The sequence below is a fragment of the Solea solea genome, chromosome 2, assembly GCF_958295425.1.
Source record: "Solea solea chromosome 2, fSolSol10.1, whole genome shotgun sequence".
NCBI classification, from domain to species: Eukaryota; Metazoa; Chordata; class Actinopteri; order Pleuronectiformes; family Soleidae; genus Solea; species Solea solea.
Window position 1 is genome coordinate 1,782,227 of NC_081135.1, and position 13,073 is coordinate 1,795,299.

The 13,073-nt window shown below is 44.0% G+C and overlaps 2 protein-coding genes across 4 annotated transcripts in view; one reads left to right on the plus strand and one right to left on the minus strand.

The window, feature by feature from the left end:
* The window catches only part of nrp2a (neuropilin 2a), a 70,442-nt gene that overhangs the window by 28,579 nt on the left and 28,790 nt on the right, over positions 1 to 13,073 (minus strand). For all 3 annotated transcript variants that reach the window (XM_058612364.1, XM_058612366.1, XM_058612365.1), the window contains exons 5-7: positions 11,005 to 11,160; positions 10,518 to 10,687; positions 9,605 to 9,760 (exon numbers count right to left, since the gene is read on the minus strand). In XM_058612364.1, the coding sequence (XP_058468347.1) occupies positions 9,605 to 9,760; positions 10,518 to 10,687; positions 11,005 to 11,160 (482 nt within the window). The remainder of the gene's footprint in view (positions 1 to 9,604; positions 9,761 to 10,517; positions 10,688 to 11,004; positions 11,161 to 13,073) is intronic.
* On the plus strand, positions 1,160 to 3,011 carry LOC131441796 (tripartite motif-containing protein 16-like). The gene is made up of 2 exons (XM_058612375.1): positions 1,160 to 2,331; positions 2,440 to 3,011. The coding sequence occupies exons 1-2, from the start codon at positions 1,205 to 1,207 to the stop codon at positions 2,993 to 2,995; spliced, it is 1,683 nt and encodes a 560-aa protein (XP_058468358.1). The 5' UTR covers positions 1,160 to 1,204; the 3' UTR covers positions 2,996 to 3,011.

The following is a 13,073-nucleotide window of genomic DNA, read 5'->3' on the forward strand; positions in this document are numbered from 1 at the left end:
TTGATAGTGCACTGCTTTGCTTGACCACACACACACACACAGAGACACACACACACACACACACACACAGAGACACGGTGGCAGGGCGGACAAGCCAGAGACAACCCAAACACAGATCCGATGTCAGGAGCCCAGCTGTCAGTGTGTTTTGGGGTCAAAGGTTCGGAGCAGGGAGGCTGGGAAAAATCTGACGATGGATGAGGGTTTCTCTTTCTCTCCCTCTCCTCCTCCTCCTCCTCCTCCTCCTCCTCCTCCTCGCTGGCGGTCATAGGAAGCAGCAGGAGACGTGACCTGACACGGCTGAACATGACCGGCGTTCACAGGAAGTGTGACCAGGTGGACAGGACGCGAGTGAAACTCTCTTCCCGAGGCGTCGACTCTCTTCTCCGTTCACACTCGTCTTCCTTCCTAATTTTCTGATGAGTGGCGAGCTGGAGGGGTCAGCAGGGGTCAGGGGTCAAATGTGACCAGGGTGGTCAGAGGCGATGCTGTCGTGATTATTCTTTAAAAATGTATAACAATCGTTTAAAAAGTGTCGATCGTGTTCTGGAAGATGAAAGTTTACAGGATGACGGAGGAAACAGATGAACGAGTTTGACAAAAATAAGACATTAGTTAATATACGCAAATAAAAGGTAACTAAGGTTACAAAAAAAATTGATTCTGATAAAAAGTTTAACCAAAAAAAAGTTCTATAATGTTGTAAATATAAGAATATGATAAAACATTTTTTTACCATTGTTACAAAAGTTACCCCCAAAAATTTTAAAAGAGTAAAAAAGTAATGTTCCTACAACGTTACGGACGTTAAAATTACTTGTCGTAACAATGTTAATGTTACATGTAACTACAGTGAAAAGAAACAACTTATGATCCCAAAGGCTGCTAAAAAATGATGTAATCTTTACAAAAATACCACACACACACACACACACACACACACACACACACACACACACACACACACACACACACACACACACACACACAGGGAGTGGCACTAAGAACAGAGGTCACTCCATGTCAGAGTAGGAGTGGCTACTGGTTCCCTCCCCCTCACACCTACAGTTTGACAATGGGAGGAGGAGCCAACAGGTGTGGAAGAGCCAGAGCTCACAGGCTCCGCCCACTGCTGCGTCACATGTTGTTGAGTTCCAGTTGTGAGGAAGTGAAACTCAGACAGTCGTGGTGACAGAGCGGTGAAATGGCAGGAGTTCAGCTGCAGAGAGAAACCTTGTCTTGTTCCATCTGTTTGGATCTTCTGAAGGATCCGGTGGCTCTTACCTGTGGACACAGCTACTGTATGAACTGTATTAAAGACCACTGGGACTCAGAGGATGAGAAGAGGATCTACAGCTGCCCTCAGTGTAGAGAGATCTTTATGCCGAGGCCTAAACTGTTAAAAAACGTCATGTTAGCAGATTTAGTGGAGGAGCTGAAGAAGACTGGACTCCACGCTGCTCCTGCTGATCACTGCTATGCTGGAGCTGAAGATGTGGCCTGTGATGTCTGCACTGGCAGGAAACTGAAAGCTCTCAAGTCCTGTTTGGTTTGTTTGGCCTCTTACTGTGAGGAACATCTCCAGCCTCATCATCAAGCACCTGCATTTAAGAAGCACAAGCTGGCGGAGCCGTCCAAGAACCTCCAGGAGAACATCTGCCCTCTTCACGATGAGGTGATGAAGATGTTCTGTCGCACTGATCAGCAGTGCATCTGTTATCTCTGCTCTGTGGACGAACATAAAGACCACGACACGGTCACAGCTGCAGCAGAGAGGAAGCAGAAGCAGAGAGAGCTGGATCTGAGTCAAGAAGAAGTCCAGCAGAGAGTCCAGGACATAGACAGAGACGTGAAGGTGCTTCAACAGAAGGAGAAGGCTCTCACTCTCTCTGCTTATAAAGCTGTGAAGGACACAGACAAGAGCTTCACTAAGATGATGGGTCTCCTGCAGAGAAGAAGCTCTGACGTGAAGCAGCAGATCAGATCCAAGCAGGAAACCGAGGTGAGACGAGTCAAAGATCTTCAGGAGAAACTTCAGCAGGAGCTCACTGAGCTGAAGAAGAGAGAAGCTGAACTGAAGCAGCTCTCACTCACACAAGACCACAGCCAGTTTCTCCTCAACTACCGCTCACTGTCAGCACTCAGTCCGTCGACACACTCGTCCACCGTCCACGTCCGTCCTCTGAGACACTTTCAGGACGTGACAGCGGCTGTGGCAAAGGTCAGAGGTCAACTGCAGGACGTCCTGACTGAGACGTGGACAAACGTCTTAGTGGCTGTGGCTCGAGTAGATGTTTTACTGACAGAACCAGAACCAGAACCAAAACCAAAACCAGAACCTGAACCAGAACTAGAACCAGAACCAGAACCAGAACCAGAACCAGAACCAAAACCAAAACCAAAACCAGAGGCCAGAATCCGAACCAGAACTGGAGAAGTAGCCAGAGCTGAATTCCTCAGATATTCACAGGAAATCAAACTGGATCCAAACACAGCAAACAAACGTCTGTTATTATCTGAGGGAAACAGAGAAGTGACATTAATGAAGGAAGATCAGTCTTATCCTTATCACACAGACAGATTCACTGATGTGTGGCAGGTGATGAGTAAACAGAGTCTGACTGGACATTGTTACTGGGAGGTGGAGTGGAGCGGAGGAGCAGTTTGTGTAGCAGTGACGTACAAGAACATCAGCAGATCAGGTTTAGATGAAAGTAGATTTGGATTCAATGACAAATCTTGGGCTTTAGATTGTCACCACAACAGTTGTGAGTTTGTTCACAACAGAATCAGGACTAAAGTCTCAGATGTTAACGTCTCCAGAGTCGGAGTTTACCTGGACCACAGAGCAGGTCTTCTGTCCTTCTACAGAGTCTCTGACACCATGACTCTGGTCCACAGAGTCCAGACCACGTTCACTCAGCCTCTCTATGCTGGAGTTAGGTTTTATTTTTTACCTGGAGAATCCACAGCTGAGTTGTGTGAACTCAAATAGACTAGAGTTCTTTCAGGAGCAGTGAGTTAAACTGTGTTTAAATCTTTAACTTCTCTGCGACAACAAGAACATCAAGAAAAACCCCCCACTACTTTTTCCTTTGTTTTATGTTTAAACACTTAAAAAAATTAAAAATCATAATGATTTAAATGACCATTAATTACTTTATAATATTTAATTGTTTTGCAAAACTAAGGTGTTTTAAAATAAAATAAAAAACTTCAGTTTAGTGTGAAACTGATGAAGAACTTTACCACTTTACTTTCACACATTTAAGAGGAAACTTAAGAAAATAATGAGGGACGACGACCAATACCGACATGTTTTTGAATTAAGGCAAAGTTTGTTTTTCAATTATTACAGCAAAAAATAAAGTTAAAGTTATAATAATCATATATATCAATATATCAATATATATATCAATTATAGATCAACTTCTGAAGATATTTTCAAAATAAAACGTAAGGAAAAGTGATTTTAGAGTATGCAAGAGTCATGTTAACAGGTTAAAACAATGGTAATTTAACAACATGGCACAAATAAAAAGTATTTAATGTTATAGCCTATTCTGGATCAACGTCTGAAGATATTTTCAAAGTAAAAGTGATTTCACTGTGTTTGAGAGCTATTTTAAGAGTTTTAAGAGCAAAGATTTTTTTGAACAATTATGGTAAAAATGACTGTTTAAATCACAATAATCACTCTGTGCATGGTGGCCACACTGTGGTGTAGTGGTTAGCACTCTCGCCTTGCAGCGAGAAGACCCAGGTTCGAGCCCCGGTTGGAACAAGGGCCTTTCTGCATGGAGTTTGCATGTTCTCCCCGTGTGTGCGTGGGTTCTCTCCGGCTTCTCCGGCTTCCTCCCACAGTCGAAAAACATGCAATGTGTGGATTAGGTAAATTGGACACTCCAAATTGACCATAGGTGTGAGAGTGAATGGTTGTTTGTCTCTATCTGTGTGTGGCCCTGCAATGGACTGGCCAACTGTCCAGGGCCGATGTAGCTGAGATTGGCACAGCACCCCCGCGACCCTCTGGTGGAGGATAAAGCGGTAGATGATGACTCTATGCATGTTTTAGATCAACGTCTGACCATATTTTCATAATAAAATGTGACAAAAACTGATGTCCGTGTACTTGATGGCCATTTTAAGAGTTTAAAACAATGGTTATTTAACATTATGGCATAAAAAAATACAGTTTAAGTTTTAACAATCATTCTATGTCTATTGTGGATTCATTTCTGAGGATATTTTCAAAATAAAATGTAAAAATAAGTGATTTCACACAGTTTAAGAGCTATTTTAAGAGTCTAATGCAGGGGTGTCAAACATATGGCCCGGGGGCCAGAACCGGCCCACCAGAGGGTCCAATCCTGCCCACAGGATGAATTTGTTAAAATTTCACACTAATCTAAATGTAATGTCAAATGCTCCAGATACCCGTGACTAAATGTTTGTGCCTTTATAGATCCAGTGTGCTGTGTAAATAGTAAATTTAGGCATGATATTGTTGAAATTGCACTTATATTTCTCAAGAAATTTCATGTTTTGTAAAAATATCCTTGATTAAATGTAAAACAAAGGAGAAAAAACAAAGGAGTTCTTGTTGTTCAAAGGTTATTATGCTATTATTTTACTATTTTTACTGGTCCGGCCCCCTTGAGATCAAACTGTGCTGTATGTGGCCCCTGAACAAAAATGAGTTTAACACCCCTGGTCTAATGGAAAGTTTTCTTTAACAATTATGGTTAAAAAAAAATTACAATATTTTCAAAATAAAAATACATTTGCACATATATATTTAATACATTTGTCCACTATTGTTGCTCTGGCATTTATTAGTGTGAATGGTGACTCGGCACTATTGTTGTCCTGGCATTTATTAGTGTGAATGGTGACTCGGCACTATTGTTGTCCTGGCATTTATTAGTGTGAATGGTGACTCAGCACTATTGTTGTCCTGGCATTTATCAGTGTGAATGGGGACTCAGCACTATTGTTGTCCTGGCATTTATTAGTGTGAATGGTGACTCAGCACTATTGTTGTCCTGGCATTTATTAGTGTGAATGGTGACTCAGCACTATAGTTGTCCTGGCATTTATCAGTGTGAATGGTGACTCAGCACTATAGTTGTCCTGGCATTTATTAGTGTGAATAGTGACTCTATTGACACTATTGTTGTCCTGGCATTTATTAGTGTGAATAGTGACTCTATTGACACTATTGTTGTCCTGGCATTTATTAGTGTGAATGGTGACTCAGCACTATTGTTGTTCTGGCATTTATTAGTGTGAATGGTGACTCAGCACTATTGTTGTCCTGGCATTTATTAGTGTGAATGGTGACTCAGCACTATTGTTGTTCTGGCATTTATTAGTGTGAATGGTGACTCAGCACTATTGTTGTCCTGGCATTTATTAGTGTGAATGGTGACTCAGCACTATTGTTGTCCTGGCATTTATTAGTGTGAATGGTGACTCAGCACTATTGTTGTCCTGGCATTTATTAGTGTGAATGGTGACTCAGCACTATTGTTGTTCTGGCATGTATTAGTGTGAATAGTGACTCTATTTGATAGGATTTGTCTTGGTTTTCTTGTCTGATATTGACCGGGGGGTCACAGATGTGGCAGGAGAAAGGGGGAGGGGCTACAGTCAGATGTCTGGGTGCACATCTGTAATCTGCCCGGCGACAGACTTGGCGTGTCATGAGCTCTGCTGCTCGTCACGTGACGCGCAGGCTGAATAATTAACGTTGGTATGTTGTGCTCGTCAGAGTGGAATCATGAAAATGTAACGTGTGTGTGTGTGTGTGTGTGTGTGTGTGTGTGTGTGGACAGTGGCGAGACACACTGAGTATTTAACTATTGATGACTTCTCTCCCAGAACGAGGTCACAGTAAAAAGGTGGCTGTGTCGTGTTATCGTAAACAACACGACCGCGGATGTAAAGCTCTGTAAACACAAATACACACATTCACCGTCTCTTTCTTGTTGCCGTTATGAAACTGTAAAAACACCGTTTTTTCGCTTCCAAAGTGGATTTAAATCATGCATTTTCACAAAACTGAGGTGGATGTTTTTTAATCTTCTCCGTTTCCAGGGCCTTGAAAACACCGAGGCAGTGTGGGCAGCATCCACACTGCACACAATTTATGCATTTATGTGGGTGTGATGAACACATTTTATGAAATGTGTTTCTATGAAATCCCATCAGCACCACGAGTCAGCCTTTACAGCTAAAACAAACCAAAGTTTGTAAACTGCTCGCTGTCCTGCACCAAACCCCATAGAGAAAATCAGCATTTTTAGCTCACAGGGACACAGGAGCTGCTGGTCTACTGCTGCCTCGTGTGGTCACTTTGTGTCACTGAGGTAAGTCTGAAAAGATTATATCAAATGCCGAATTTACAGACTAACTCATTTGAACGTAGTGATGGAGGCAGAGGTGCATTAACAACTCCTGCTCGCTGTGACGTTAAAATCGCTGATTTTCTCAATGGAGTTTGGTGTGGGAGAACGAGCCGTTTTAAAAAAGCGTCACAAACTTTGAGCCGTCAAACAGTGAGATAAATGGAGCAAGCATGTTAGTAACTTGACATTGTGGATTTCATTCGCTTTAGTTAGTTTTATTATTTATTTATTGTTAAGAAAACCTGTTCAAATACAGAAAATTACACAATCGGCGCGGTGGATTTTCCCTCACAGGCAGATGACAATGTGTTGCTTTTAACGTCAGTTTCTTTTTAAAAGTGTGTGACGAGGTGACGTGTGTGTGTGTCTGTGTGTGTGTGTGTGTGTGTGTGTGAGAGAGAGAGTGATTGCAAAGTCTCATCAAGTAATGAGGTGCATATGTGAGCTGTGCAATTTAGAATTAACAAGTCACGCGTGGGTGTCAAAACTGGAAATGTGTCGGCATGCAAGTCAAAGAATGTGCACACACACACACACACACACACACACACACACACACACACACACACACACCTGCTCTCACACACACACACAGTTTTTGCTGGTGCGACTGCGGTGATTGGAATCTGCAGCGCTGGTGTTTTTTTTCCCCTCTCTTCACACACAACACACACACACAAAAAGCATTTCCCACAATGCCTCAGCTTTTCTCACCTTCTTTATAATTTTTCCCCAATAAAACTAAACTTTTACACACTCTAAAATCCTCTCCTGCCACGAAAATCTGGACAACGAACGATGGATAAACGAATGAACTCACACTCACACACACTCACTTGCTGGTAAATGACAATTAGAAGAAGCAAATCCCATGTCATTACAGGGACCCCCCGTCGAGACGTGAGCTCCCACCACTTAAAGACTCTTACGGGGCTTAGGGACGAGCGAACTGGGGGTCGGTACGACACGGCGGGCGGATTAACAGTCACGGAAGAGTCCACCGTGGCCCACGGGGGGGGGGGGGGGGAGACAGGAAGAGCGCGTGATTCATCAGACGTGTTTATTCCGTCACCGTAAATCCATCCGTCACTGTCCGAAACACAGAGAGTAAGTGTCATCCAGCGTAATCTGAGGACCCTGTGTTTTGTGCCGAGTTTCATGTTTTCTTGTTCCTCATCAAAAACAGATGGTGTTCTCAAAGGGAAAGTTCCAGTTTCTTTGTTTTTTTTTTTAAAATGTGAAAACACTGGAAAAAAAACACATTTTTAGCTACAGAACAGATGTCTCGTCCTTTTACCATCGACACTTGCTTCAGTCTATTACAGCATAAGAGTGCGTTTGCTGCTTGTATCTCACTGTTATACAGACTTTTACAGACGTTTGTGAACCGCTCACTCTCCCACACCAAAGCCCATAGAGAAAACCAGCCATTTTAGCTCATGGTGACACAGGAGCTGCTGGTCTACTGCTGCCCCGTGTGGTCACTTTGTGTCACTGAGGTCAATCTGAACAAAAGATTTCAAAAGCCGAATTCATAAAATAACTCATTTGAAGTGAGTGATGGAGGCAGCAGTGGATCAACAACTCCTGTGTCCCTGTGATGTCAAATCACTGCTTTTCTCTATGGGCTTTGGTGTGGGAGAGTGAGTGGTTTATAAACTTGTCTGACAGCGAGATGTTTCATATTTAAAACTCTCCTTGTACAAGCTAAAAACATGGACCCACAAAAACACACACACACACACGTATGACGGTGCAATCTTCTGAAAGTGTCTGACCAGTGTTTCTTTTTCTGCTCAGACAGATTAGTGGACTCAGATTACACGGAACAGACAGACGGGCACTCATCATACAGATATGCTCATGCACGCTCTGATGTCCAGACACACACAGATCACACAGATGTTATTTAAAGGAGTGGGTCGTGATTCTGTGGATCGTGTGCATGCCTCGATGTGGAAATCTCTCTAATAACTCGCACAGATGTTGACTTTTTTCAGGCAAATCCACGTTTCCTCTCAATAATCTCCACATCAAATACCCTCCCCAACCGCCCCCAACCCTCACCGGCTCCACCCAAAAGAATAATGGGTGCGCGGAGGAGGGGGGAGTCCCAGTCTGGGTGGGTAAGTGAGTGGATTAAGACCCCTCATCCTTACACACTCTGTATTTCCCGGCTGGAAATCCACACTGACCTTAACCCAGATGTGTGGGATGGACTTGAAATCCCCCCGGAGACGAGCTCACTGTGCCATGACAACAACAAACGGCTACTACTGTACATCCACACGGTGTGTGTGTGTGTGTGTGTGTGTGAATCCACTCACACACATAACACAACACTAACTAAAGTCTATGATATTTTAAGATTATGTTAAAACATAAAAGAGCTTTTACTCACAGGAAACTGCAGTTTTTTAAACCACTCGCTCTCCCAAACCAAACCCCATAGAGAAAATCAGCGATTTTAGCTTGCGGGTGACCCAGGAGCTGCTGGTGGAATGCTGCCTCGAGTGGTCACTCTGTGTCACTGAGGTACATCCGAGTGAAGGGTTTTTAAAGCAGAATTCACACAAATAACACATGTGAATTGACTGACAGAGGCAGCAGTGGATCGACAGCTCCTGTGGCGTGGTGCGCGCCGTAAAGTAAAAACTGCTGATTTTCTCTATGGGGTTTGGTGCGGGAGAGTTTGAGGTTCGCAAACGTCACTTTCCAGGCTAAAAATGTGGATCAACACTGAGGGAAAGTGTCAGAAATATTTTTTAAGATACTCTAGACTTCAGCAGGTGTAGATTTAATTAGGTTCAGCTTAACCACTTTATTTAAATGGTTAAATCTGCTTTTTAACGAGAGCGAGCGTCTTTAGCGTGCTTTAAAAAAACAACCCTGAATAATCCCTTTAAAAAAAAAAACAGGAAGTAATGCTCCACACCTTCCACACCTGCTGTGACGCTGAGGTGTGTGCGTGTTTACGTGTTTGTGCAGTGGCGTGGCAGAGGGGGGGGTGCATAGCGAGGCCTGGATGCGGGCACACAGAGGACTCCATTGTTCTTCTCTCTCTCTCTTTCTATCTATCTCTATCTCCTCCATCCCATTCCCTCTCTACCACATGACGGCGTTCATGACGGCGTTTCTAAACAATAATAATAATTAAAAAAAGGTCGTAGAGAGTTCAAACCAAACGCTCCTACCTTGTGGTTCTTGCCGTGTCGGTAAACCATCCAGTCCTCTCCGTTGGTGCTGACCTCCAGCTTGAACGTGGTGACGTAGTACGCCTTCTGCGTCTCCTTGGAAACGGCTCCTTGTGTGGCGATGCCCGTCAACACCTTGAGGAATTGGAGGTCGACCTACAGACGACAGATCAGGAAAGATGGAGAATAGAGTTGCAGAAGGAGAGAGAGAGAGAGGGGGAGAGAGAGGGAGAGAGAGAGAGAGCAGCTGCCGTGAATATCTGTCACACAGACGGCAGGAGACACGGACGCTGACTGTGTGTGTGTGTGTGTGTGTGTGTGTGTGTGTGTAGTGTATCTGCGACAGAAGGAAGAGCTGGAGGCAAAGATCAATGGCACAATGTTAGGATGCATTCCTCAAGAGCACCTTCATCCATCACGCTGCTCGCCGCTCTCCTCCTCACTCTGTGTGTGTGTGTGTGTGTGTGTGTGTGTGTGTGTGTGTGTGTGTGTGTGTGTGTGTGCAAACATACAGGAGTGTGTTCCGCTCCTGTATTTCCGTTACATTTCCGCATGTGTGTGTGAGTGTAAGACAAGTTTTTTTGGTGCAGGAGACTTCGAGGTTGACTTCACTTCACACCAATTCCTGTGTTTTAAACAACTGGCAAATGGGAAGATGCTCCTGCTAATAAGTAAGGTATGAAAACGTTCATGTCACGATTATCTCCAACTAAAACAGTGACAAATTACATTACACAACATTATCGCAGTAATTGTGAGGAAAATCTCTTTCAATGTCCTTTAGAACAAAGTGGAACCAGAGAAACTTGTTTTTAATTCCTTAAAAAACGCTAAAAACCAATGAATCAATGATCAAAAATACTTATGTGATGAAATCATATTCTTCCACACACACACACACACACACACACACCTGTATGTACTCCTTGTTGCTGTCCTCGGCCGGCGTCCAGGCGTTGTCGTTGTTGTTGAGTCGCGCCTGACGCGGCAGCCAGCGGTTGTCGTAGAACGTGGTGGAGGCGGAGATCTGATCGTCGCTGATCTTCCCCGACTCCATCCCGAGAGCCATGCTGCAGTGGAACGCTGTCAGGAGAGAGGAGAGGAGACGAGGAGAGGAGACGAGGAGAGGAGACGAGGGTAAATGTTTGTTTACAGTCGAGAATAAAGAGCTTTGTGTGTGAGACAGAGACAGAGAGAGGGACTCGATGACAGAGGAAAGTTTGTTTAAAGAAAGATCCAGAAGATAAATTGAGGTGAAGTTCATTTATATTCTAAAAGAAAATAGTCCAAGAAGTCACAGCCAATCGAGAGAGAGAGGCCGTGAGCCGGTGTTAAAAGGCTGAGAGGATGGAGAGGCTGAGAGACTCTGAGACACAGAGCGTTATCACAGTCACACTCACAGTCGCTGACTTCTTTGTGCGTCAGGTTGTAGCGAGCGGAGAAGCCGTCTTTGGCCACGGCCATGTCCGTGTGGAAGGACAGCGACAGCAGGCCGGACGACGACTGGATCTCCGGAGGGATCTTTGTCCCGCAGTAGCGGCCGATCAGAGGAGACACTGCAGGCGGAAACACACACACACACACACACACACGTTAATCCAGCATACACGTTTAACGCGTCTCAAAGGGATTATTCAGGTTAACACGGACGCTCGCTCTGACTGAAAAGCAGATTAGATAAAGTGGTTAACCTAAAGCTAGTCAAATCTGCACCTGCTTACGTCCAGAATATCTTAAAAAGCTGTTCATCAGGCTGGAAAGAGAAAATCATTCACCATCAGCACTTGGTACTTTCCTCCTGATGAAATGAACCATAGACTGTATGAAATTAACATGGCAAAACATCCAATATTCTTATGTTGAAGGTTAAAATGTATGTATCGCATTGATTAATAATAAATGGGTCAGTTATCATAGTCTCATACTATTGATCTCTGTTTAAGTAATATCACTTGATTAAGCTATGTAATTAAAGTATGTATGATTCGTGCTGATATCGTATCGGATCAATATCGGTATCGGCCAATACTCAAGCCTGCAGTATCGGTATCGTATCGGAGATGAAAAAGTTGTATCGGGAAATCCCTAAAGCAGAGGACACAGATTCATCCAGTGAGATTAGATCCAGGTTTTCCGTGTCCTCACTGCTTCACTAAGTGTTGTCTAATGAGTCTCAGCATGCTCTCTGCCGTCTGCCCTCCTCCCATCATCCCTCTCTCTGTCTCCCCTTTCGCTCCTGTCCGTCCCTCCATCTGCCATGTGTGTCTCAGCCAGCGCCCGGGGGGGGGGGGGGGGGCACACACACACACACACACACACACACACACACGTACAGGCGAGCGAGGATTACAATAGTCTCCGGAGAAGCTCCCTCGCCAGACATCAAATTCTCCACCCTCCCATCATCTTGTCTCTTCTCTCGCCTGAGGACGTAGCTCACTGGAACTGGGTTACACTTTCATTTCCCCCTAATTCACAACTTTCAATGGTATAAATTGTTTTCCAGCTATCAAAGCTCCCCCAAATTCAAGGCTATAATTGGAATTTTAAATCCGCTCTGTACAGATCCCACCCAAAATAGAATAATTAGAGCAAAATCCTCCTTTTTTTAACAAAAGAAGAACAAGAAGAAGCGGAGGAGAGAGGAGCGAGGAGAGAGGAGCGAGGAGAGAGGAGAGAGGAGAGAGGAGCGAGGAGCGAGGAGAGAGGAGAGAGGAGAGAGGAGCGAGGAGAGAGGAGGGGAATAAAGCGCTCCGTCACTATCAAAGCCAGCGATAACAAACGTTTTGTTCTTTGCTGCCACTTCACTTCATCTCGGCCACTTTCCCAAAGCTTGGCGCCTCCTATTGGTCACAGACAGATATTCATCACGGCCGTCACTCTCACTCACCCACCCGGGGGGGGGAGGAAGGGAGGAAGGAAGGAAGGAAGGAAGCGCTAGGTGATAAGGAGTGAGGACATGAAGGGGTTGATGAAGGAGGGTTATTATGGGCTTGGGAAAGGTCTGCTCTGCTCCTGAGGCTGTTGAAGCTCGCTCAGCTCTGCGTGTAATCATGTTTCCTGTGTGTGATGTAAAGGAATGTGAGTGAGTGAGTGAGCGAGTGAGTGAGTGAGTGAGTGAGTAAAGACGGCTGGTGTGAAAATGTCAGTGTGAGAATTTTTTTCAGACGTGAAACAGTTATTCTGACCAAAGTGATTTATATCTGTGAGCTTTTTCCGAAAATGTGCACAAATACAGAGGAAACAGATCAACTCGTGTTACAAACAACATAACAAGCTGCAGTCATTACAAAAACACCTTCAAAAATGTTGTAATGTAACAAAAAGAAGTTTCAAAAATGTTGTAATGTAACAAAAAGAAGTTTCAAAAATGTTGTAATGTAACAAAAACATGTTCAAAAATGTTGTAATGTAACAAAAAGAAGTTTCAAAAATGTTGTAATGTAACAAAAAGAAGTTTCAAAAATGT

Excerpts from the sequence above, each read along its gene's own strand:
- LOC131441796 (XM_058612375.1), top strand. The coding sequence starts at position 1,205 with ATGGCAGGAGTTCAGCTGCAGAGAGAAACCTTGTCTTGTTCCATCTGT. Across the intron at positions 2,332-2,439 it reads GAACCAGAACCAAAACCAAA|AGCCAGAGCTGAATTCCTCA; the intron begins ACCAGAACCTGA and ends AACTGGAGAAGT.